At 37.5% G+C, this 27,101-nt stretch overlaps 3 protein-coding genes across 5 annotated transcripts in view; 1 reads left to right on the plus strand and 2 right to left on the minus strand.

Moving 5' to 3' along the window:
* Positions 1 to 8,522, minus strand: part of elp2 (elongator acetyltransferase complex subunit 2) — a 29,290-nt gene extending 20,768 nt beyond the window's left edge. The window contains exons 1-10 of the mRNA XM_026930224.3: positions 8,366 to 8,522; positions 7,309 to 7,387; positions 5,607 to 5,677; positions 5,326 to 5,467; positions 2,816 to 2,893; positions 2,506 to 2,570; positions 2,184 to 2,250; positions 817 to 960; positions 645 to 728; positions 451 to 551 (exon numbers count right to left, since the gene is read on the minus strand). Of these exons, the coding sequence (XP_026786025.3) occupies positions 451 to 551; positions 645 to 728; positions 817 to 960; positions 2,184 to 2,250; positions 2,506 to 2,570; positions 2,816 to 2,893; positions 5,326 to 5,467; positions 5,607 to 5,677; positions 7,309 to 7,387; positions 8,366 to 8,497 (963 nt within the window). The 5' untranslated portion in view covers positions 8,498 to 8,522. The remainder of the gene's footprint in view (positions 1 to 450; positions 552 to 644; positions 729 to 816; positions 961 to 2,183; positions 2,251 to 2,505; positions 2,571 to 2,815; positions 2,894 to 5,325; positions 5,468 to 5,606; positions 5,678 to 7,308; positions 7,388 to 8,365) is intronic.
* A 432-nt stretch (positions 8,523 to 8,954) lies between these two features.
* Positions 8,955 to 14,349, plus strand: abitram (actin binding transcription modulator). The gene is made up of 6 exons (XM_026930031.3): positions 8,955 to 9,353; positions 10,507 to 10,558; positions 10,646 to 10,775; positions 10,862 to 10,938; positions 11,791 to 11,860; positions 12,970 to 14,349. The coding sequence occupies exons 1-6, from the start codon at positions 9,287 to 9,289 to the stop codon at positions 13,105 to 13,107; spliced, it is 534 nt and encodes a 177-aa protein (XP_026785832.2). The 5' UTR covers positions 8,955 to 9,286; the 3' UTR covers positions 13,108 to 14,349.
* Positions 14,350 to 15,091: 742 nt separating this feature from the next.
* ctnnal1 (catenin (cadherin-associated protein), alpha-like 1) overlaps positions 15,092 to 27,101 on the minus strand; it is a 57,973-nt gene continuing 45,963 nt past the window's right edge. For 2 of the 3 annotated variants that reach the window (XM_026930000.3, XM_026929999.3), the window contains exons 12-19: positions 26,214 to 26,251; positions 25,658 to 25,708; positions 25,253 to 25,431; positions 23,853 to 23,901; positions 21,932 to 21,988; positions 18,320 to 18,439; positions 16,913 to 16,996; positions 15,092 to 15,601 (exon numbers count right to left, since the gene is read on the minus strand). In XM_026930000.3, coding sequence (XP_026785801.1) covers positions 15,440 to 15,601; positions 16,913 to 16,996; positions 18,320 to 18,439; positions 21,932 to 21,988; positions 23,853 to 23,901; positions 25,253 to 25,431; positions 25,658 to 25,708; positions 26,214 to 26,251 — 740 coding nt within the window. In that variant the 3' untranslated portion in view covers positions 15,092 to 15,439. The remainder of the gene's footprint in view (positions 15,602 to 16,912; positions 16,997 to 18,319; positions 18,440 to 21,931; positions 21,989 to 23,852; positions 23,902 to 25,252; positions 25,432 to 25,657; positions 25,709 to 26,213; positions 26,252 to 27,101) is intronic. The other variant, XM_026930001.3, reaches the window with a different exon arrangement.

Below are 27,101 nucleotides of genomic sequence, written 5' to 3' on the forward strand. Positions count from 1 at the left end.
AATAGGGGACTGAGGTAGGACAGTGACCCCATGGTACGGTCGGCACTGTCCTGCAGCTCTGTCTGAAACGGTGCCAGAAAGAACAGAGGATGGTGTGGCTGGAGTCCCTCACACACACGAGCACACGCACACACACACATACACACACTTTTTAGACAATTCAACAGTAACTAATCCGGAAGGGGTTATGAAAGCAAGCCAGAGCTACAGTAAAAACTCAGGATGAGCAACACAGAGGGCTCATATGTGAACAAAAGATGATATAGGATGATGTCTTGATGACTATTTATCTTATCTTACGCTGAAACCTTTTAAGGCGGGTAAATTAAAAGCATTAGCACAGTGAAGTGACAACAAGAAGAACAGCATGAATCTCTGGAAATTGGAGCAATTCAGAATTTAAAAACAAAATTCCTCATTAAATAAAGAGGTAGTAGAGAGTAAACTGACCTGCTCCACCCACACACCTGTCGCCTCTTCTGGCCCCCAGAGGATCATGGTCTTGTCCATGGAGGCAGAAAGAAGACTCAGAGGCTGTTCCACGGTGCCATCTGCAGGGGGAGACAAACAGCAAAGAATGAAGTTAGATAGATTATAAATAGAAACTGTGATTTTTATTAGCTGGAAAGCATCTGTCCTAATACCTTTGCAAAATGAAGGCTGCCAGTGGATCCCATACACCCAGTTCTCATGGCCAGCTAATACCGTCTCAAGACTCACTGCATACACTGTTGGAAAGAAAGACAGATTAATCACAGTGAAATGGCATTCAGCAATGGATATCACCAACACTGAGAGAATAAGAGCAGGCCTCACTTTTTCCCTTCACCTCAAACATATCCTCCTTCATCCTGATGATTCCTTCAGCAGGCTCCTCTGCGTGTGTGTCGCATTTAACCACCAGCCTCCACACTCGGATCAGACAGTCCTGAGCGCAACTGGCCAACAGTAACTCCCCATCTGAAAGAACACACACACACACACTTCAGTATATTAATCCAGCCAAGCACGGAACCAGTAGTTGCTTCACGAATTATGAAGACTAACAAGGCTGAGATCGATCTGGATAGAGAACACAGAGGAAGAAGAATGTTATATTCAGAACTTGTTGCTGTACTACATCTTCACGTGATGAGTTTATTTATAAGTGTCCTGATATTCAGGTTTCAGAAAGTAACGGAAAAGCTTAATACACAGGTTCTCAACTTTGCGTTTATGTGGATGGGGTTGCAGGAGATCTTTAGTGCTTGTTGTAGTTTTATGCACAATGTGACTTATGGAAGGTTTAAAAATAATAATTAAAACTATCAAAATTGTTATTAGTATTAATTATTATTAGTAGTATTAATTCAAAGGACCTCTTAAGCCCTTTTTACACCAGACTGCAGCAGCACCATGTGCAACACGCTGTCATGTCACGCTGTATGTTAATCAGGATGGCCTTTACACCGGACACAGGAAGCATTCAGGGCGGCTGCTTAAAATATAAATAAGCATAATTTTGCGTGTCACAGTCATGGTTTCCAGCTTCTAGTTAGGAACACTACAAAATACAATAATATGTGCATCCATCCATCCATCTGTCCATCCGGGAATGAGTGCTTAAATGTTTGCAGGAATTCTATAGAATTGTAACCAGCAGATAAACTGCTTCGATTTTGGAATTGATCTAAACAGGCTCTAGCTTACAGCAAAGTCAAATATCTGAAATAGTTTTATTTTAAATAGCTTCCTACCTGTCTGAAGTATATTTTAAATGTATTTGAGGCATACAAATTAGTAATATGAAGGATTAGACTTGTTGGCGGTAGAAAGCTATTGATTTGTACCATTTCACGCAATACATGATGGTTTAAATTCCACCCCAGACTCCCCTGGTTCCCAAAGTCTAAAGGCAGAACTGCACTGGAAATCTAGAATTTGTAAACTTGAACTATTCGTGGTTTTGCATTTGTTTGAAGCAGATACATGAAGTTTTGGGCATATATTTACAGAAAAGATTTTCAGTGAGACAGATCTCCATTACTTGCTAGCTACATTAAGCGGATAGCTCCAGGCTCATAAGAAAAGAAGCAAACATCAGACACTTGCTTGATCAACATTTAGGGAAAGTGGAAGGGTGTAATTGTGATTTTTCATCAAACCATTCAACTGACAAAATCAGCTGAGGTAAAAACTCTTACCCTTCGCTGCCCATTCCACACCACGGACCCAGTCCTCATGGCCTTGAAGTGTGAGTACTTTCTGAAACTGAAGCACAAGCAAGTGCAGAAGCAACTTCATATATACAGGCAGTGAAGCTTAAATAAAACTGGGTACTGAACTCTGACTTTCTTTTCTTGTTAAGGACACTAAACCTTTCTTAAAACAACATCAAGACTTCCAGGAAGCAGCACAGTGTCCTCTTTTCTGAATGGTAAGTCATGAATGGTTATCATGCTCCTTAAATGATAATATGTAGTTTTTTAAGATTTTGATGTGACATATATATGAACTCATACATACCTGTCCACTGATCTGCACAAACAGATGGACTTTGCTGTCATCCCCCCCACATGCTAGGATGGGCACTAAAAGATCAGTGAGAAATGAGAATTAGTTACGTGACAAATCCATATTGTAAGGTTGCATCTATGAAAAAATGGAGGTGTATCAAGCTGAACAGCAGATATATAGCTTTAAGGGGTTGCATAATGGCTCCATCAGAAAGCTAACGCAGAAAGATTTTAACAGGACATTCAGTCAAACCAGGGCAATGGAGACAAATGGCATGAAGGGAAAAGCTACCTGATGCATGCAAGCATGCACAGCTTACCTCTGCTGCCTGGCAACAGCGCTAAGGAGACATCCATCACGAAGCCGCTCCCAAAAGATAACGTCTGGAGGCATTCAGCTAGTGGAGGTCATAAACACACCATGGATAAGAATGAACTCACACAGCTGTGATGCATTTTAAAAAGACTGGCTGTTAAATGATTTTTGATTACGCATTAAAACTGGTCTCAGATGTGAAATCAGATTTTCCTGTCTCACCTTTAATGTGTGAACACATGATGCATATTAAACATGATGCATATATTATTTGTTCCACTTCAGATGGCTTTGTTAGTTTCTCTCTGAAAATCTAATTTTTGTATGAAATGTTTCCAATATACAAAAACAAGCTGTTAATATTTACCATTAATGTATCTGCCTTCACTTGTCTATGGACATCACAGCAGCACAACTGCAAGGCTGCTACTGTTTGGTCCTAAAGCCACAACTGCTCGGCTCAATTAGAAGTCATTTTGGAAAAAGCATCTGGCAAATGTATAAGTGTAAATGCTCTCTGCTGTGTTGTGCTGCTGTCAACACAAACTGGAGCGTAATAACAAAAACAGAGAGACATATTCGGTCAAAACATTCAGATTCATTACGCACACTGGGCCAAACACCAAACGTGCTAATTTGTGTTATTGACAACCAAACAGATTTGTTGGCAAATCTTTGGTGCCTCCCTGGTGCAGGTACTCGCAAAGAAACTCTCGGCTTGCTTCACACATACAGTATATACTTGAAGGAAGTGCCCAGGAGTGGTGATGTCATCAAAAACAGCACTTTAATTATATCAACAAATTAGTTCTGCCTCAAACACTCTGTAATTTCTGTTTCTGCCTCAAACGCTCTGTAATTTCTGTTTCTGCCTCAAAAGCTCTGTAATTTCTGTTTCTGCCTCAAAAGCTTTGTAAGTTCCTTTCTGCCTCAAAAACTCTGTAAGTTCCATTTCTGCCTCAAAAACTCTGTAATTTCCATTTCTGCCTCAAAAACTCTGTAATTTCCCTTACAGTCCCCATCACCTTATTTTCCCTAATTAGCTTCTTTACTGTTAGATATAACTCCTGTGGAAAATTTACCACTGAAGACAAAAGAAATAAAAAAGCAATGCTTTTTTTTCCACTTGAGAGACTTTTTTGGGCCGTTTCATTTCCGATGATTTGATTGGAACTATATTTGGTAGAAATGACGTCAAGCACAAATCTGAATTAGCCACGTCAGCTCCCCCTTTCACCCCAAACACACACAGAAAATTGACTTCTTTCCTGCTTACTCAGCCTCTTAGTGTCAGAGAGAGTGCGAATATATATCTAACAGCTTTTTTAGCATTTACTGTATATACGCTATTTGAATGTAGTAGCTTAATTGTGGGAACAGTTGGAACTCACATCCTTTCGAGGTGATCTACATAGTACTGTAAAAGGTAGGCAAGTTGTATCTCATCTAATGAACACATTTTTATTATACTTATTACTTACAAATGGGCACATTGGAAAACCAAGACTACAGTTTCTGACAATAACAATCTCCCAATGTTATAAACAGAAAAATACAACTAAATTATGTTGCCGAGCTTCACCGCAAAACTCACAACCCTAAAGGGATCATAGTAAAGCTCAGTTCATACGATTTTAAACCAGGTGCTATGTGAGCACCACTTCGGCACGTTCTTACAATTAGTGTAGCTTTTTAAACTAGCTAGAAGGGGGACTTGTCGTTGCGATTGTGCCTCATCTTTGCATCTTTCTGCAAGAAACAGGCATTATAATTATCTATAATTATCAAAACACACTGCGCAACAAGTCTGACTCACATTTACAAACAAAATCAGAGCAGAAGCTCCGCTCCGTCATTCCTACACACTGTTCTAGCACTAGCACTGTTCACTTCAGAAGAGAAGCAGCTGTCAATCAGTATGTGATCTGATCCATTTTATTGCTTTTCATTGGAATGAATATTTCTTAAATATACTTTTAGAATATTTTAATGTTTTTAAATAATGACAAACTAAATGGAACTGAAAGGAAGCTGCTGATTTGATGTCATTTTTCTTTTACAGATTTTTTTGTTTGTTTTCTGTCTTTTCAGTGCTACAGTTTAGTTTTTGTAGGCATTAAATAAAGTTCAAACAAGCTATATTCTTTTTATAGCTTTCATGCAGCACTTTTTGTTTTGCTGGCAATTTGTTAGCTAACCTATACAGGATATTATGATGTATATTGTCTCATACAAATGTCTTCAGGTATCGTGATGTAATAATTCTGTCATATCGCGAATGATTAGTAAATGGCATCTTAGAATGGTGAATGATTAGTAAATGGCATCTTCATTATCAAACTTTTGTGTGTGTTTCCAGGGGCTTTCTAAAAACCTACCAGTAGATGTCAGGATTGAAACACTTACAATTCATGAAACTTAAGCTTATGTTACATACTGGAACATTCAAAGTAATAAATAAATAAATAAATAAATAAATAAAGATGAAGAAGAAGCAAAAAAAGCAGCACTCACCTTTCCCCATGCTGTACATCCACAGTTTAACGGTGGAGTCTGATGATGCAGAGACGAGCAGCGAGTCGGAGGAAGACAGAGGAACAGCATCCACAGCACACACAGGACCTGAGTGGCCTGAACACACCGCAGACGCAGCAAACTGGAACAGATAATGATTTAACAAATATTATAGATATCAAAAACTTTTTGTAGTATCCGAAGCCACACAGCATATTGTCACTGCATTTATACTGCTATAAATACACACACTGTTCACACTGAACACAAAAGATACAAACCTGACCATGTTGCTCCTCCCACACAATAACATTACTGTCAGATCCTCCTGATACCAGCTGTGTTTCTGGACCTGTGATAACAGTTTCACAATTACTGCAAAAATTACACACACACACACACACACACACACACACACATATAGAAGCGCAGGAAGCACTGAAATGTTTAACTGTGTTCTGATTGTATTTCCGCTCAGCAAATACAGTTGCGTGTCAAAAGTTGTGTACACTTAGGACAAAATAAAAGACACACTAATTAACCATGTTAGGATTCACAGATGTTTTATCATTATCACAAGTTTAAAAAAATAGTCAAATAGTACATGGTACTGAGCCACTCCCGAGTCTCTTTTCCTGTTTTCATGCTTGTTTGTTTATCTGCATCACCTACAGAAAGACGCTCCATGTTATTTATTTGCCAGTATCATCTGCACAGAGCTGTACATTTTGCTCAATTTTACAGCAGAAAAACCCGATACACAAAATAAGCAAGTCCACATGAACTGATCACAACTTTATAAAAGCCTGTTGTGTTTGTGCTCTCGACAAAACCTCATGCCAGAAGAATTTGACTCTAACACACAGGCTGTCTTGTCTCTTTCACCTTTTTGTTTTCTTTTTTTTTTGGTCTGAATATGCTTAAATGTGAGCTGATAGAGCACCAAAGAGAAAGTTAAAAAGTTTTTAAAAAGAGTTTTATAACTGGCACTGCTTTTCTAAACCTTCACTTTAAATGTAATGTGCAGTAAATGGCTTCAAGCACACTAACTAATAAACCTTATTTGATCGAATACAGTGGCAGTGCATGTTTATAATAATCTTACTGTCCAATAAAGACAACTTACATAATATTTTTACTTTGTCATTATAAGAAATCAACTAAGCAAACCTTTGGGCTCCAGTGAATGAATGATGTCCTGGCCAGTGTGAACTGAAAAGCTTCAGGGGAAAATGATCAATTGAAACATAGTGAGCTCCGTAGAAGTGCCCGAGGTGTCACTTTAGGCATAAATAGAGCTCCAAAGTTGCTATAATGCCCGACTTCCAGGACCTCTTTCTCAAATGACACTTTGCAATGGGAAAGAAATTTGAAAGCATATGCCAAATAAATGTTTGACATAATGTATTATAATTTTACAGGCCACTGCAGGATTGAAGAGTTTTGAATTTGACTCAGCCTCATCCAATATTACAATTTAAACTTTAATGGGCAAGCTACTTTTAAAAATGTAGTTAGCTAAACTAAAAGTTACTTTAACACTGACCGCAGTTCTTTAACACTGACTCCACTGTGTTGACTCGAAAAAGAAAAGCAGCATGAACAAAATACCAAGCTATTTAAACTATTTTAACCAAGTAGATTTAAGGTTTATTTTCTTAACAGTAGGTTTTTAATTTAGTTTTTCTTTCTCATAGGTGATACAATTTATATCCCCCCCCCTTTTTTTTTTTTACTATTAACACTGTAATACATGCAATTTGAATATTTTTCTTACTTGTGGTGATGAAGGAACATCTGTGAAACTCAACACAGTTCTTCATTTTGCACTGAATTGTATTTTAGTGTGTACAATGGCAGCACGGGGATACGTAACATCTGATCAGTTAGTGCCAAAAACTTAGTTAAGGTTTTTTTTTTAATAAATAATCGTGATGATTTTCTAGGTTGAAATCTGACAGTAGGAAGAAAAATCCTGCTCACCACAATCCTCCCTGTGAGTCCACTGCACAGTGTTAACCCTGCCTCTGTGCTTATTCAGGAGCTCAACAACTTTCACCTCCTGGAGAACAGAGTCATAAAAAAAAGTTACTTTTTCATTAACGGTACCTACAAGGTCAGTGAACTCGTCACTTTTTGGCTAAATCAGACCAGATGTGTTATCAGCCATATTCCTGACAGAAAATAAACACCATGATGGCTAACCACACAACACGAAAGACTTACTGATGTACAGAAAAGTTTCAATAAAACTGACAGAACTGTTCTGTAGCTAGTTTTTTTTTTAATTATTATTTAAATGAAATGATTTAAATAATTTAATTGTTTTTGTACGCTCATGACCACTGCATTATCTGAAACAGATGTCATATATCCCTAAAAACTGTCAGTTTATGTGTTATTATGTGTTTAACACATTAAACCACATTATATTTTTAAAACCAGTTTTGCCAAAATCAGTTTTTTTCTATATTCAGAACCAACATCTTACTTTCTAAATGAAACTTTACATCATCCCTAGTCCTATTCAGAAGTTTATTACAGAGGAATTTCTCAGAATGTTGGATTTTCAATTTTTTTATACTGGAATTTTATTTATAAAATTATTACTAGATTTTATACTGAAGAAATTGCATACGTTTTTTTAATAAAAGTGCATGGTATTTTATTGATTAAATAATAAATGATTTTTTTGAATAAATGTGACTGTACAAGTCTTTTTTTTTTTTTGAGTATGTTCACAGTGAAACATATTGCATATTTATTAGATGAAGCCTCCACTGCACACACACACACACGCACACACACACACACACACTTTGTATTTTTCCAACAGAATAAATGCTTCTGATGTGTTGTTGTTGTTTGGGTTTTTTATATACAGTGTGCTTTATGTCTATAACACGTATATAACTCTTGCTCTGTAGCTTGCTATCAGAGGTTCAGAGGCAGAATGAGCTAACATGCTAGTTCACCGGGAGAAGCCGCACATATTAAATGAAAATAAACTCATAAAGAAACACAAACTAAAGACAGTTACCTGTGGATCATACAGAGCAACTGAATTACACGTCCCAAAGGCGATTAAACCTCTGCGGCTCCAGGAGAGAACGTGTGGAGTCCGGTTTGCACAACACGCTACATGGCATGTTGTCATTACGGGGCTCGCCATCTTTACTGTCAGCAGGGTTGCCAGGTATGCGTGAAAAATCACCCTTAAAAACCCTGCTTCAAAACCTACACAGTTTTTCAGTCATGCAAATTTTCTTTATATTGAAAGAAACCTTATTATTTACAAATTAATCAGTATTCACACAATATTTCATAAATAGTTAGTCCTCTGGTGTTGTATTGTTACAGAAATAGTCAAAAAGAAATAATTCTTTCAAATAGTAACGTAACTGGCATATCTAGAATTAGTTCATCAATTAATCAATTAATTAATTAATTAATATATTTGATTAAAATGATTAATCGGAAGCACCGGATGTTGGCAAGAGCAGCAACAGTTGTTTCTTAAAAAATCCAATCTGGCAACACAGCTACATGCCAAACGGCTGCGCAGTAACTATTTGGGTCACTACACAGCGCGTGCACTTTATTACATTATACCCTACATAGTAAGCGAACTTAGGAAGAGTGAATTTATTTGGAATTCAGCCACAGAACTCTGTGTTTATTCCGCATAACTGTTCCTTTATCGTCGTGTCAGTTCGTTTCTTTTCTAATAAGCCTTTTAATAAAGATTTTTAATAAAGAAAGACAACGAAATAATTATATTTTCAGTTTATTGAGCACTTATGAAACGCAAAGCGCCTTTTTAGAGTTATTTCAGAAGCACAACGTCTATGTTTCCGACCGGTTCCTAATAACGGTTGGACACAGGGTGCAGGCTGCTTTGTGGTCCGTAATGGAAGCCGGTGTTTGGAGAGAGTATTAGTTGGTGTATTTGGTATTTGCGATGGCAGAAACACATGAGAGATCTCCATCTGTGATTGATCGCTATTATACACGATGGTATAAAACAGGTGAGGGCAGTTACTCTTGGGTTGTTATTGCTTCCTGAATAGCTCTAACTTTCACACTGTTATGGAGCGTGGCAGTAGCTTAGGTTCCTGAGTTACAGGGTTTATGTCGCTCTTATGAAGGTTTTTACGGATTTTGGTGGAAGTATTTGGATTTTACAGGCTGAAGTGAATAAGAGACAGTTCGACTGACAGTTTAAGGGAAGTGTGAACATGCCATGAGACTGGTTTGAAGTTCATAAGTTACAGAGCTTATATATTGCTCATGTAAATGCAGTAGAGCTATTTGCATTTTACCTGTTGACTTGAGTAAGAGACAGTTTGATTGACACTTAAAGGTACTTCCTAATAATAATAATAATAATAATAATAATAATAATAATAATACTTTAATACAGGGGTCTTATCTGGAAAGGGCTGGTGTGGTTGCAGGTTTTCATTCCAACCAAGCAGAAACCACATCTGAGTCTACTGAAATCCAAGATCAGCTGATTAAACAGCTGGAATCAGGTGTGGCTCCTGCTTGACTGGAATGAAAACCTGCACCCACACTGGCCCTTTGTGGATAAGATTGGACACCCCTGCTTTAATAAGATTGTAAACATGTCACCAGATTACACCTCCTCCTCCTGATGATGCCTCTTAGAGTTGAAAGTGCACAGGCTTTTTGTTCCAGTGGTATCTAGCTAAAGCAGAAAGTGAGAAAACTGATGTAACATGATTTAAAAACCCTTCTGAAAAATACAGCTTCATCAGATCAGCTACCAAAACACAGGCTGATCTGCTCAAACTGGTGGACTAACTTTATTTCCCAGCTTCCTTTTGACGTGAATAAACTGATCAATAAATGTTTGAGAATTTCTACCAGCACTGTTGTATCATTTTCTTAAAAAGAACTTGTCTCTGATGTTGCACAGGTTGTCATAATTTCTGTTCTACCAGTACTTACCATCTGGCGAATATGGTCTACCAGCTTGAGCAGATCAGCCTGTGTTTTGGTAGCTGGTCTGATGAAGCTGTATATTTCAGGAGGGTTTAGCTGGTCAGAGCAAGCAGGAGTGTTAAAAGCTAGTTTTAAGTCACTTTAACATCCCTTTAATGTTTTACAGTATGAGAAAAGTGGATGATAAGTATTGACTTGTTGACTCACTTTCAGATATGAAAGGAAGATCGTGTGAAGACCATTGCATCCTACAGCACTCAAACAGGTAGATCTATGCTTTTGAGTTTTTCTCCTGATACATTTAGTTATTTTGGAGGGTGATCTAACAGACAGCTGTTTTTTTTTTAAACAGGATCTGCATCATCACTCTTGCGGAGTCTCATCCCATCCTCCAGCAGGGCCGCAAAATCAAGAGCATCGATTACCGTATCAGTGACGGATGCAGCCGCCTGAACAACAAAGTATCTGGCAAATCAAAGCGAGTGAGTTAGTTTCCTACTGCTGACTCTCATACTACTGTACCAGTTAGAAATATGCAAAGTAGAACTTTATCCATGAACTCTTACAGGGTGGTCAGTTCCTGACAGAGTTTGCTCCGCTGTGTAGAATAACGTGCACAGATGACACTGAGTACACCATCTTCAGGTGAGTTACATATCTAACCTCAGAGGTTTTATACTGCAAAGCTAAATCAGGAGATGCACTTGCTTCAAGCGCAGTCTGAAGGCACAAAGTTAAACACACTACAGGTGTTCACTGGAACTGAGATCCCGCAGCAAAAAAATGTCACAGGAGCCAGTGGTCAAGTATGAAACCTGACGGTTTGACAGTAGATGACTCCTGGAGTGTCAGGAGTGTTGTAGAAGCGGGTGGGTTTGTTCAGAAGTTCTTTGGCAGAGGAAGGGAGTGGGATTAAATTTAACTAGATATGTACATTTTCTGAAGAAAATGTGAGTGGTGCTTGCCGTGGCAAAACTCGGCACCGTAGCCATCCATGTTGCCTGAGCAAAACAAGGCCGGCCCCATGTTTCTATGACATTGCGATGCAGTTATGTGCAATGCAAAATCCCTATGTTATCTCTATGGGGCAAATTTGGGGTGCTGTTGCGCCCCAGGGGTACAACGTATACCCCGCTGCGGGGCAAATTCTCGCACAGCCTGCCAGCCTCTTCGAATGTGGCGATTCTCATGTTTCTTTCTCATGTCTCTCCTCAATAATCCGCACGATTTGACACCTCATTCATTGATCTGCGACAAACAAGGTGCGGGACGAGGCACACGCCGAAGTTTTGTGTGGAAGAAGAAGAATAATAAGATATAAGAAGTATGCAAGATTACAATAATGAATGCTTGCTTCGCAAGCACCACTAATAAAAAAAACAAAAAACAAAAAAAAACAGTCCCTCTCATATCTCAAGACCATACTAGATATTGCACTAATTAATCACGTTTTAATCCAGAAGCTCAGGTCTGTTCCTTGTTTGGTTTTTCTCACAGCTGTATCAGAGGACGCCTCTTAGAAGTCAATGAAGACATCCTGAAACGTCCTGATCTGCTGCTGGAGAAGGTAACCTTAAAAATGTTCTTGCAGTAACTCTAAAGCTTCATACAGGAGTCAACTCACTTTCAAGTGGTTCATCACAGAGCTCACAATTTAAAAAAAAAAACAGAATTTAATACCAGGGTCACCATCTACTTGTTCTGGGGAGATTTCTCATAATAAAGCCTAGATAGAAATGACAGTTTTTTGGACGAAAGAATGTTGGTGTATTAAGAGGGTGCAGTAAAGTGTAACTACCCCAAACTGTACACTTTAAACATTTTTTTCCCCACACAACACTGTTTTTTAGGTAGTGCAGTTTTTCCTGCAAAATACTTGTTTCTAAATTATTGGCACCACTACCTTGTATCAATAATCCATTCCCATACCTGTCCTTGTATGCAGTCCACATTTCTGCAAACTGCACATGTGTTCATGGCTAAAAGTTTGATATTTGGCCTCATCTATCCACGCAGTTCTAATTGCAGAGGCGTGGTGAGGGTCAGGAGCTGCATTTTGTGGGCTGCTCACAGGAAAGGCTTCTTTAATCGAACTCTTCTGAACAGCTTGTTATGGAGGTGGTTTAGTTGATTTTAAAACCACAACATTGTGATCTTTAGGATGATAGTATGATGATCTTTTCCTCCACCAACATTCCCTGCCCTTATGAAACTTTAATTTATTATGGCCATGATAATGCTTAATGGGATTTTTATCTGATGATGTGTTTTGTATATCCATTACCCAACTTGTGTGCTTCCACCACCATCTGTCTCTTTGGTTTTTCCCCTTAGTGAGGGATTTTACAGGTGTGCAACCTTATATTTGGTTAAAAACAACATTGTTCCAGGATGCCGAGAGCAATGTTAAAATGTGTCATGGGTGTCATTGTCATTTTTGTCTCATTTGAGATAAAGTACTGTTTTTTTTAAAAACATTGAATAGTTTTCCCAACTCAAGTCTCTTGAAGGGTGCCAATAATTCTGGAGATGCCTGTTTGGGTTATAGTAACACTATTTTTTCACAATGATTGTCATTTTCTTTTGCCAATTTTTCAGAAATGTTCTGCCTGTCCTAAATATATTAGATTCAGTACAGCACATGTTAATTGATTGTTTTTGTCCTCTTCTGACCAGCCCTCCACTGACGGCTACATAGCAGTCATCTTACCCAAACTGGAAGAGAGCAAAACCATCACCAAAGGCCTTCTGACCAGAGAACAGTATGAGGACATTGTCTCTAAACGAAGTACTCAACCGCAAGAGTCTCTCTGAAATCAACGTTACACAAATGACCTCAGCAAAAAAGAAAAAATTTAAGATGACCAAGACTAAAGAACATTTTCATTTGATCCAGTATATGTTTATTTTTATTACTATTTTTTATTACTATTATTTAGTTTTGTACTGGATACAATAATAATAATAATAATAATAATAATAATAATAATAATAATGTAGCCAACACTGACTTGTTCCACCTTTTTGTATTGGGGCCAAATAACTGATTTAAATAATTTGAAATAGTTTGAAAGATCTGACTAGTTAGCAGGATCAGACGTTTATTTGGACTTGCCAATGTTGGGTCAATTTGGTTATTACATGATGTGTATATTACCATATTTGCGCGCGCACACACACACACACACACACACACACACAAGATTTTGTAAATACACAAATAAAGGACACTGTCCACAATTTAAGAAAAATAATGTATATTTAGACTTTCTTTGTTTAACAATCATTCAACTGTCAAAAGGATCCAAATGGTCCAAAACTAGTTTCACTCATGTTCATAGTTTCTCAGTCATCACTAAAGCTTACAGTCTGACTGCAGTGTTCATGAAACGACAATTACGAGCGTGTTCTGAAACTTCACACATGAACAGATACGTTTTGGACACTTCACTCAGCTTCCAATCATAACAAGTGAGACGTGAGGCAGAGAGGAAACGCAAGATTGTGCCGTCTGAACCACTCACTCCAAAGCAGTCAAGTGTTTTGATTTTCAGAAAGTCTTCATCCTGACCGTTTGGAGTTACTGTAGCAGAGCTCGGCATATTTCATGTTTCAAGTAACAGTATGAATCACAGTGACCTACAGGACAGTCCATATGAGGAGGCAGTTACTGTCACTACAATTACACAAACAAAACTTCCTTTTAATACCATAAAGATCACTTTTATACTAAAGTGACATTCTTCAGCACTGCTTTGCGGGAACACAGTAATTTTCGGCACGTTGGAAACATGAAGTCCGTGACATGGTGCCTCACGTCCTGGTGCTGACAGCCTGAGAGACGACGGAAACTGGACGTATTTGGCGTCAACGTGTAAATGAGGCAGATGCATTAAATACAGTGTGTCAGTGTCCTACACTAAAACAACCGAGGAGGATTTCACTTATAATTCAAGCTATTCTGTTAACACTATATCACTTAGTGAAAAATATAGACTCCGTCTTAGCGGTAGCTTTTTTAACAGTAGTAAATAGCAGGGCAGTTTGGAATTGACCCCAAAACATGCACTGATTTATGTGAAGAGAAAGAGAAAGTGTGTTTCTGTTTTTTGTTTTGTTTTTTTGGTGTTTATGCCGCAGAGTCCAAAAGTCTCCAGAGAACTGTTTTTATTTCATTAGCGCTTAAAACACCAATATAACATTTTTACTCAGTTGATATCATTATTCAAAAAAACTATCAAAGTTGTTTAAGAATTTCTTATAAAAAAATGAAATGTATCTTAATATCCTTTACATCACATTTATTTTTTTATTGTTTTGATGGAATGTGTATTCAACGTCCTACAAGCAATGTTATCATTTATCACTGAATGACTACATTAATAAACATCTGATACTGAATGACCAACTTTTAACAGTCAGAAGTACAAATCTTAATATAGGAAACAGTTAAAATAGGAAACTGTACGTCTTACAATAAAAATTCGACAGGCTAAAAACAAAATGTGGGTGTATCAGGCAGCAAGACAAAAATCCAAATCATAAGACGAAATCTCAAAAAAAGTCCACCACAAAAAATAAAACTTTTCCATTACCACTGTTATGATTCTTATTTTGTATTATAAAACCGATTCTAAGATCTGACTGGCTGAGCTGCATTTGAAGCCAATGTAAACACCTCTGTATACCAAACCTCTGACTGCATCACAATAACTGAATTCTGTATTAACGTGCCAGGATTTAAACTGATAAAACGTTTTAAGAACAGCCCTACCCATGATAACATCACTAATACATGACCTATTGTGACTTTCTTCTACATTTTATCCTAAGAGTTGGCTCTAAATAGCATAATATTGTTGCTACCTCTTTTTTTTTTTTAATTAAATCATTCTTTAGTGAAGAATAACCTAAGTTGTGAAATGGATTCTGAAATAAAAACAGTTCTTGGTAAGAGACTTTTGGACCTTATTGTATATGTGAGTAGTGCAGCAGGAATGCCAGGAGCCACTGCACAACAGAAAACGTATGAGGCAAAGCGTATATGTGTGTGTGTGTGTGTGTGTGTGTGTGTGTGTGTGTGTGTGTGTGTGTGTGTAGAATAATACTCCAGGTTTCATTAGCTTTGGGCTATAAGGGCTCTGAGCTACTTGCTCTCTAAGAAGGTGAGATTGGCCATGTGCTGCTCCAGGGGTTTGACCCTGAAGCCATTGGAGCTTTTGCCATTCAGCGCGTCTTCTTTAACCGGAGTGTGCTGCCTCTCTCTCCAGGCCTGAGGGGAATCCAGACTGCTGCACTCTGATTTACACTGACAGGAAGAGGTGGAGAGGAAAGGATAAGCAAAATATTATCAATTGTTATCCATATCTCATTTTCAGTGTTGTGTTTAAACTTACACGTGGCCTTATGTAACATTTTTCATATTTTAAGTATAGGGTAAGGTGTGCCTTTAAGGCTGAAGTGTATTAAACATCTCTGCTTTAGGAGTTCAATATTCTCAGCAAGTCTTTCTCAGATAAAGAATTTAATGAATGTCATACTCTACACTCCTGAGCAAAAAAAAAATAGGCCAAGCCCAAAATGGCAAAATATTAAGCTTTTAATGGTCTTAACAGCAAATCTTTGGTCAGAAAATTAGCAAGAATTAAACAAATGCACTCCTGAGAGCTCCTGTGCCACCATCGTTTACTTCTGCTGCACTGAGTTGTTTGGGGAAAAGCTAGAAACAGGGAAGTTCATTTATATAGTCTTCTTGTTCACAAAGGTAAAATCATGATCATGATTAAAATGTTTGATGTAAAATTCAGTGTCCAATGTCTGGGTGTACAAAACTTTCCAAAAATATCTTCTGGGATGCTTTTTTTCTTAGAAGATTAGTCATTATTTGGTTATCTGCCACACATCATGCAGCCCATGGAGAGCCTGATAAGCTCATAGGTGGAACCAGGATGGATAGAGGAGGGAGAGACTAATTCTTGCCAATTTCCTGACCAATGATCTATTGTTAAGACCTTTAAAACTTAATATTTTGCCATTTTGCCCATTTGCGTCCAGGAGTGTATTAACTGGGATTTAGCATTTTTTAAAACCTTTTTCATTTACAATTTTACTAACTAAATGTATAACATTCTGCCAATGTTTTTCTAAGATAATGCTATGCATTTTACACTGAGCTTCTTTTTAATTAAGTTGCTTGAAGATATTTTACATGTGACAGTTAAACTTTTTTTTTTTTTTTTTTTTTTTAGATTTTACATATTTTCTTGCATTTGTTTTTAAATATTATGAAAATGTTCTGAATATTATTTTACTGTTCCTTGCATTCAGAGTGCTATTTGTTTTAGCAAATGTAATATATTTAATGAATATATAAAGCAAACATTTTTAATATCAGAATATGTCCCTTGGTAATCATAATCTGCTTCTCCAATAAATATGATCAAAGTTTCATTAGTGACACAGTGTTTTTTTCCTGACAGGTATTCACATGCACATACATTTAGAGAAAATAAAAGTGTAACCTGTGTGTATGGGTCATGGGTAGTACAGAAATCACGGAGGAAAAAATGGGGTATGAAATTGGGATTAAAAAGTTCTGCATGTTCTCTGGTCATCGTACCTTTCTGATGAGTTTATTACACAGAGGTAGGAGAGATGCCACCACTGTCATCACGCCTTTGGTGTTGTGTATAGTCGAATCCACCTGCGCAAATCCAGAAGAGAAACAGATTGATTGTTCTATGACCAAGCTTTCCAAAAATACATTTAACAGCATGGTTGTTTGGGCCCATGTTTCAGAAAAGCAATCATGTCCACCCTGAGACAACAATCTTTAGTTCCTATGACAGATGATCGCTGAGGCGGGTCGGCTCACATGTAATTGTTTGCTCTGCAGTAGCTACTATATAATGTTCTTGAAAGCCGCAGGGGAGGCACTGAAAGATTCTACTCTTACTTCTTTTTCTGAGCACAAACCTCAGAATTATTGGCATGAGCATATGAGCTCATATAAGATACAAGCAGCACTTATTGCAATTATTTCTGCAAAGAAAACACACAAAAAAATAATTAGCAGCAAAGAAGAATACATCCTTATAGAAGATCTTGAACGCTGCTCCATGAAGAACCTTTCAAGTTCCTTTATATTCTTGGGTTTGTTCATGTGACTGTCCTCTTTGATTCGGTTTTCAATAGGATTCAAATCTGGACAATGAGATGATCACTGCAAATGCTGATATTGAATCCTGCAAATATTTCTGTATTGATTTGAATGTTTGGGGTTATGATCTTGTTTAAAAAGTGCCACCTAGAACCAAGTCTTAACCTCCTGGTAGATGCAGCCAGGTTTTGGACTGAAATATCCTCATAGTTAGCAGAATTCATGATGCCATCAATATTCACAAGAGGCCCTGGACCACCAGCCACAAAACATCCCCAAAATATCAATGATCCATCACTAGATAATAAAAGTGGGCATGGTGAGGGTGATGCAGTCCGATGGTATGCACAATCAAATAGTTATATTCTTGTCTGACCGCAACACAATTTCAATTTTTCCCATGGTGATGGAGCACAAAGGGATTTTACATGTTTTTACAAGTTTAATTTGGTATCATTAGAGAATAAAATTACGATAAAACTGTCTGTATTAGTCACAACACCTTTAATGAATACATGTACAACTGTCTCAAATCATGTTTCATAAATAAATACAAATTAATTGTATCCATGGGATAAAATTTTAAATTACATAAAAAATAAATATAAATACTTGCTACAAAAGACATTTTGTTTCTGGAACATGAAGTGACTGATTTGCATTTTGTTTTGTGTTATTTAACATGTCATAGCTATTCAAGGCTGTGTATTTATACATTTTACACTTATATTTGCAAAAGGTTTTAATGCAGTTTTACTTTTATATTAGTTTTATCCAATACTGCATACTGTTTGTTTCATACAATCCGTTTTTATAACATTCTATTTCTTTTATTTTGGTTCTTGTGTGGTTTTATCTGCATGTTACCTTCTGGAACGTCGCACTCTTCCCCTGGACAGGAGTCTTGGCACAAATTTGTAGCTGCTGACAAAAAGCTGCCAGTTTCTCTGTCTCAGATGTCAGGAGCATTTTCTCCTCATCCACCAGCTATAAGAAGAAACACAACTATTTTAGTATTTCAATTTAATAGTCAATTCCGTCAACGGCTGTCAGCCATAACATTCAAACCACTGAATCTTGATACAATGGCACCTGTCAAGGGGTGGGATATATTAGGCAGCAAGTGAACAGTCAGTTCGCAAAGTTGATGTGTGGGAAGTGGAAAAATGGGCAAGCATAAGGATATGCATGACTCTGACAAGGGCCAAATTGTGATGGCTAGACGTCTGGGTCAGAGCATCTCCAAAACAGCAGGTCTTGTGGGGTGTTCTCAGTATGCAGTGGTTAGTACCTACCAAAAGTTTTCCAAGAAAGGACAACTGGTGAACCAGTGACAGGGTCATGTGCGCCCAAGGCTCACTGATGTGCATGGTGAGTGAAGGCTGGCCCCTCTGGTCCGATCCCACAGAAGAGCTACTGTAGCACAAATTGCTGAAAAAGTTAATGCTGGCTATGATAGAAAAGTGTCAAAACACACAGTGCATCGCAGCTTGCTGTGTATGGGGCTGCGTAGCTGTAGACCGGTCAGAGAGCCCAGGCTGACCCCTGTCCACTGCCTAAAGCTACTATAATGGGCATCACATAGGTGAGCATCAGAACTGGACCATGAAGCAATGGAAGAAGGTGGCCTGGTCTGATGAATCACGTTTTCTTTTACATCATGTGCTAGGCTGGGTGTGTTTGCGTTGTTTACCTGGGGTAGAAATGGCACCAGGATGCGCTATAAGAAGAAGACAAGCTTCTGGAGGCAGTGTGATGCTCTGGGAGATGTCCTTGGGTCCTGGCATTCATGTGGATGTTACTTTGACACGTACCACCTACCTAAACATTGTTGCAGACCAAGTACACCCCTTCATAGTAACGGTATTCCCTAATGGCAGTGGTCTCTTTCAGCAGGATAATGCACCCTGCCACACTGCAGAAATTATTCAGGAATGGTTTGAGGAACAGGACAAAGGGTTCAAGGTGTTGACCTGGCCTCCAAATTCACCAGATCTCAATCCAAACTTAAAACTACATGCTTTCCTTTTTTCATGTATCTCAACCACAATTCTCTTTTGGTTACCCCCAAAGTAAAAGGAAAAAAAAATACAGTTAAAGATTCCCCTCTAATTCCACTGACACACTAATACACTCATCTAAAAGTAGCTGCTGTTTATTGATTTATTTTCAATAAATCAATAATGTTTATGATGGGAAATGTGTAATCACTTGAATCATGATCGTCATCCACCTCAGTCTCTCTAGTCTAATCGCCTGAAGTTAAAGTCACTCGCTGCATTTAAACTGTTCATGCTTCAGTCTTACATCAGTGCTGAAATAATTACTGATTAGCTCAGTGAGTTCTGCTGGCTAAATTTCCCATATTTTTATTAGGCTGTTTAAACATTTTAAAACTTTGTCTGCTGTAATCTGGAGGGTGTGTGTAAGTGATCTTCTCTGTTTTGATGATGATGTGACAGTGCTTATGCATTGCAGACATAATAGCAAACTGAACTGATTAGGCTTATGTCTGTTTTGCTATGGCATCCAAAATCTTGATTAAAGCTTGGCACTGACTGTGTGAGGAAATCACACTTAGCTAGCAATGATTTCTTTAGATAGACTGCTTTTACCACCATGTTTGTTAAACTGGCTCCTTACTCAAAATGTTTTTTGCAGAAAGCCTAGGAAAGATTATAAAATAAATTTAAAAAACATCTCCACATTGCTCTGGTGAACTATATTAATGTTTTCTTAAAGAAGAAGTATATTAGTAAAGTATACAATATATACAGTTGAGGTCAAAAGTTTACATCCCCCTTTCAGAATCTGCAAAATGTTTATTATTTTACCAAAATAAGAGGGATCATACAAAATGCATGTTATTGTTTATTTAGTGCTGACCTGAATAAGATATTTCACATAAAAGATGTTTACATATAGTCCACAAGAGAAAATAATAGTTGAATTTATAAAAATGACCCCGTTCAAAAGTTTACATCCTTTTCACACTGAGGACAACTGAGGGACTCAAATGCAACTATTACAGAAGGTTCAAACGCACACTGATGCTCCAGAAGGAAAAGCCATGCATTAAGAGCCGGGGGGTAAAAACTTTTGAACAGAATGGAGATGTGTACATTTTTCTTATTTTGCCTAAATATCATATTTTTTCATTTAGTACTGCCCTTCAGAGACTACAGAAGATAGTTACATGTTTCCCAGAAGACAAAATAAGTTAAATTTACCCTGATCTTCACATTCAAAAAGTTTTCACACCCCCGCTCTTAATGCATGTTTTTTCCTTCTGGAGCATCAGCGTGCATTTGAACCTTCTGTAATAGTTGCATATGAGTCCCTCAGTTGTCCTCAGTTGTCCTCAGTGTGAAAAGATGGATCTCAAAATCATACAGTCATTGTTGGAAAGGGTTCAAATACACAAAAATGCTGGAAAACCAAAGAATTTGTGGGACCTGAAGGATTTTTCTGAAGAACAGCAGGCAGTTTAACTGTTCAGGACAAACAAGGGACTCTTGAACAACTATCAGTAAACAGAAAAACACAGCTGTGGATCATTCAGGTAACAACACAGTATTAAGAATCAAGGGGATGTAAACTTTTGAACGGGGTCATTTTTATAAATTCAACTATTATTTTCTCTTGTGGACTATATGTAAACATCTTTTATGTGAAATATCTTATTCAGGTCAGCACTAAATAAACAATAACATGCATTTTGTATGATCCCTCTTATTTTGGTAAAATAATAAACATTTTGGAGATTCTGAAAGGCGTATGTAAACTTTCGACCTCAACTGTATATGGCCAAAAATGTCAAATTGTCAAAATTCGATTTTTTGTTCCCTTTTTTTTTTTTGGCTTTTTTCCAGAATTCAGACACAGTGACATCCAACGGGTTTTCCCAGACCACCACACACATTAAACTTATGTAAGACTGATTATAAACACTAACTAAAGATGATTAACACCCGTCACCCTTCCTTTGTAGCACTATGATTTAGTGGCATTAGTCACATTCCCATAAGCACACTGGAGGATTATCAAGTAGGATCAAATATTCTTGGAGTTTAATTTGTAAGGAAAAAGTTTCTCAGACCTACATAGTGAGCTCCTTTAACACAATTCTATACTGTACTACTTCTACCAGAAAGTCCCTCGTGAAGAAAATCCCACTGACGATCCCAAAGTTGGACATGTGTATAATGGATAATTGGAGAGTTTAGAAAGTGCATTACAGAGCAGGCCTGCTGGAGGTTATTAATGAGCAGGGGCTGTGCTGAGGCACCAGGCAGTGTGATTATGCGTAGCCCAAGCTTGTCCCGAGCACGCAGGGTTAGTTAACACTGATAGCTGCATCACATCTCTGTCTCGGAGATAGATGATAGTCATTACAGACCTTCAGGGCGGAGTCCTGAATGAAAGTCTGAGGGTAATGGGGTTGGGGTTGAGTATGTTTCAGAGAGTAGTGCATTTTACCTGTAAGGTGAAGGACTGCAGGAAGGAGCACAGCTGTAGACCCAGCTCTGACAGAACCTGAAAATAAACAGGAAGTTTTAAATTAGACACAATCATAATCACAAATGTCCTGACTGACATACTGTCAATATTCAGGAATACTCAAGTGTCTTTTTTTTTTTTTAAACTTAATCTCTATCCACCACAAAAAGAACACAAAGTGAATTTTATCTTAGGACAGTTGTTGGTGCAGTAATAAAAAAATCATGCAAAAAATCAGCAACTCTTTTTGTGCAAAACTTTTGCGAATTCTTCAGTCTATTAGCAGTACATGGAAAATGTGTCATATCTCTAAAAGGACAAATACTTTTCCAGAAAGAACAATTTGTGGTTTTCATACATCTATATTATACTAAGACCTTTACTGATACAATCTAACGTTTTTTCTTGAGTTTTTTTTTTTTTTTTCCAAAATTTGCTTTACATTAGTTGAATTTATCCACTTAAATTAAACTCTGAGTTTATACCACAGAGCTGTTGAGTTCTCAATTCATCTGATTGGTCAGAAGGCACTGATTTATTTTTTATTTGGTGAAGTTTTATATGAGCAGTCATTTATTTCACATTTATGGAAGGAGTCTCGAGTGTCAGTGCTTCGTAACAGTCAAAGGTGAAGCTGTACTTTTACATTTTCTGAAACGGAAAATTCCTCAGAGCAGAGGGTTTTGCAGGTTCAAGCGGAATTTTTTTTTGGTCTTATTAACGTCAAGAGAAAGAAAAAAGAGAGGCTGGTGAAAGAACGACTTTATAGCTTTTACAAACATGATAACAGGAACTAACTTTTTGTGGACATGCCACAACATTAAACGAATCTATACACAGCTTACAATTATACATAAACTGTAAGCGTTGGCAATTTGCTGTGGTATAAGAGGAATAAAACAATTTGGGATGCCGGGTCGAATCACACCACCCAGTCGTTGACTATTTTCCTATAACATCATTTTATTCCTTATTTTACTTAACTGCTCTTAGACTTCCGTTAAAAATAAGTCGAGAGTGAGCATCGACTTTTTTTTTTTTTTTTTTGCTTTTTTTCTCAGTACAGGGGCCCATGCTGTAATCTGTTTATGTTCAATACATTATACACTACAAATGCAGTAAATAGAGACTATATTGAAAAATGCTGGAATACATTTTAACATTACGCTTGGGTCATTTAATGTAATTATAAAAATACCATAATATTCGGTGACTTAAACTTGCATTACATTTTCAACTTTTTTCTCCTGTTAATGTTGGATTTATTATTAGCCTGTTAAAATGATGTGCCATGACTCATCAAACTCACTACCTACTGTGGAGTGATGCAGCTGAACTTAGCAGGCACTTTCACTTCTGGGTCATGAACCAAATTATTTTTTAACAAATTTTTCCATTAAATTAAGCTTTCTTGCCTGGTCTTCTCCTGGGAAATGCAGTTACAGACTTTTACCTACCATAACACCGTAGACCTCTGAAGCATATAGATCAATTGCAGTAGGTTTATAAATTAATAACTTAATCCTCAGAGCAACAGAATGAGTCTTATTAGCAGTGAAAGACTGCACTGTGTGCTGAGGTTTTTAACCGTCTTAGCAGAGCTGTTTATTATGTACCTAAGCAGATCCTCCCACTCTCCCAGGGCAGAGCCTGTTGTGGGAAGGTTGGAAATTTGGCTGTAGGCCAACAGCTCACAATACCAGGCTCAGCAGTTTCCCCACAAGCTCCCTGTGGAAGCCCCGAGGCCGAAGGGCGAGATGGAGCATCTTACAGACAAACAATGACTGCTGCTTTTAATAACTTATTGATCTGTCTTTACCAGGGACTTCATCTGTCTTAGTGACCTGAGCTTGTGTGCTGAAAAGGAAAACGAGCCAGACAATTGAGTTTGATGACCTGCCTCAGCTTGGTGGAAAAGGTCCAGAGTGGTCTTCAACAGGCCTTCCCCCCTTAATCACACACAAAAAGGCAGAGAGTTAATGGAACATCCATACATCCTTAGCACTGAGCAGTTAAACAAGAGAAAAATAGTAGAAGGCAGGGGTGGACAAATCAGTAGCCTGGACACCCGGGACAAGCAGGTGAATCCCACTTCTTTCTGCACTACACACACCAAACAAGACGCAATCTGTCTGACAGTAGAATTTTTTTATTATTATTAGGTGGATGAATTAGCATGCACAGATGATGGATGATCTTTTGAGAATCAGGAACACACAGGTATATGGAAACACCGTCGAAACTGAGCCAAATGAAGTTCAGCACAAAGCAGTTAAATAACTCTTTTGCAGCCACCTTGCAGTTGAACATGTTGAGAGAAAATACAAATGTTAGCCAAATTGAAATATGTTCTCCACATGATGTGCACACAACGTCTCACAGCTGAAACACTGGCCAAATATGAAGTGCTACATTAGAAACTTTGTTCATTTGTTCAAGACTCATTCATTTACTGTAATCTGCACTTAACTAGTTAATGAGCTCCCCGTACAGTACACAGTGCAAAGGTATTAGGCACCCTATTTTTTTTTTTTTTTTTTTTTTTAGAACAAACTTTGTTTGTTTGTTTTATGAGATTATCAAGTCAATAGAAAAACAAGTTAGATTTCCAAACATTAGTTTTCCAGAGCAAAATTAAATGTTAAAGAAAAATGTTTGTATATCAGTAAAGAAAGCAGCATATTACATAAGAGACCACTTTTCAGACAAAAAAAAAAACATAATGAAGGCTGCTGGGTTTTGCTGCAAAAATAAGAAGAAATTGCAACAGTCAAAGTCTCCAGAAGAACTGTGGCTGGTTCTGCAAGATGCTCAGTAACACTTACAGCTCATTTCCTTATAAAACTGCACACATTGTACCTGAGACTACAATTTTTTTAATACAGCAAAGGGTCGTCACACCAAATATTGACTTTGTTTCATTTATTACTGTTTACTGCTCTTTACTGTTTTTTTTTAAATGTAGAAACATTTAATTTCATTAATTCTGAAGGCATTTTTGCTCTACAGCATTTCTTTGCATGTGCCTAAGACTTTTGTTATGTTGTGCACAGTACTGTATGTTAGTATATTACATTAGCTACCACTTGTTAGTGTAGTTAAGGTTTTTGGGCAACCAAAACATGGGTCTGGGAAAATACAATAGAGATTTCAGGTGCCTGATGAGCTAACTAATAAATGTATGTTTTGTCCACCCTGACACGGTAACAGGCCTCATTACTTTATATTGCTCTTAGCAAGCCTGACATTCTGGCCAATATTCTGAAAGGCAGCTGAAGTGAACAGAACAATGTTCAGTACCTGGTAAAGAGGTACATGGAGTATGCCATGCTGGACATGCTCTGACACTGTCGGACCACCTCGTGCTCCTGATTCTCCCAGTGCTCCAGCTCAGAATCCACATCCGAGGTAAGAAGCCGGAGTTCCTGTCCCAGCTTCGTGATGGTGGTCTGATCCTGACCACCACAACACACTGGCCCCTGAGGGTAGTAGTAGTATGACCAGAATAATGCATGTAGGTTCTGCTTGCTAGTCAATCTGCTATTTTTATATTTATATAAATTAAATTTGCTTAATTATCTTCATTATTCATTTGCATCTGAATGCCTTTTTTTTGCCCCATATATAAAAATGCATATGCTCTTTAGGCCAAGCATACCAAACTCTCCATGCAAACAAACTGTGAATGAAGTTTAGTTGTTGTACCTCTGTGTCGAGCTTGGCTGTCTTCGGAGTCTTCAGATTAGCCGAGTGCTTCTGAGTGGAATCAGAATCAGAGTCAAATTGATAACAAAATTCATTTAATTTAATTTATATATGGAAATGTGTATGAAAATATATTTTTTTTTAAATTACTGAGTATATAAAAGTAAATTTATACAGATATATAAAGATTAGTGTGTGCATGTAATTATTCAGTGTGCTGAACATGCATTAATAAACAGTACATACAGATTAAACAACATGCACAGAAAGTCTTTGCACAGTGAAAATCCTGAATAATTGAGGGGTATAATGTATGTATTCTTCAAGCTGCAAAATATATACAGTGTTCATATTTCTGTTATCAATCTAAAAGATATACATCATTGGTCTCTCTTTATATTGTAAATATGAATGGAAGCAAGCTTTATGACAAAATGTTATATATTTTAAATATACAAAAAAAGGAGTCTATGCTGTAAAGATACAATACTGAAATTAGAAATTACAGTGGCACCATAACATTTCAAAGTCGTTGGCATTTTTGAGAGATACTCACCCCTGGCCGAGGTAACGACAGATATGTTCTTTTATCACCTAAAAATGAAATAAAGTGGTGAATTGTTGAACTCATTCCATTCGAATAAAATCTAGGTTTTGTTATTGGAACGTTGCCTTTTTTCTCTATTCTCTATCTCAAAAGAGCCACTGCTGTCCATCTTTAAAAGAGAAGTGAATTCATGCCACTCGTGCTGTTACTTCAGTAAAATATAGGTGGCTTCTGCAGACTGTGTAAATATCAAACTGGCACACCTTAGAAGCCAAAGATGATAAAGATCTCATCATGCGTAAAAAAGACCTTTTTAAGAGCCCGTGCTTCTTACAGCTCCTGCCTCTAGGCCTCTAACAAAACCATTGCGTGGACCTTTACAAGACCCGCACTGATGCCACTTCAGGATAAAGTCCACACTGACATTCAGATGAACATTCTGTACCACAGAGGGACTGATGTGCAGGATCAGACAGTAAGAGAGAGCCTGCGAAATGTTACGCTCAGATTTTTATAGAAAGACGAAGGCAAATGTGAAATATAACAATACATGTCCTCTGTATTAAAAGATCCTATCTAGCATTTTGTTGTTGGTGATATTAAAAAAAATTCTACCTTCAAACTCAAATAAACTTGAGTTTTTTTTAAGGTTCTATCTGCCAGTGAGTCATCATCCAGGACAATGAATGAACTAGATGAATGCAACATTGTAGGAATGCAACATAGATGGCCCTGGCAACCAACATGCATGTTTTTTTTACACGCTGACAGTACAGAACATACCTGAGGTCTCATAGCGAGCCCAAAGCTAACTTCAGATAACATTAGAATATTAAATAATGGTAGATTGCTACATGCAATATGCTTAATAATCTGCAGCGTAACTGGGACTGAAGC

This window comes from Pangasianodon hypophthalmus, chromosome 23 (assembly GCF_027358585.1).
Source record: "Pangasianodon hypophthalmus isolate fPanHyp1 chromosome 23, fPanHyp1.pri, whole genome shotgun sequence".
Lineage (NCBI taxonomy): Eukaryota > Metazoa > Chordata > Actinopteri > Siluriformes > Pangasiidae > Pangasianodon > Pangasianodon hypophthalmus.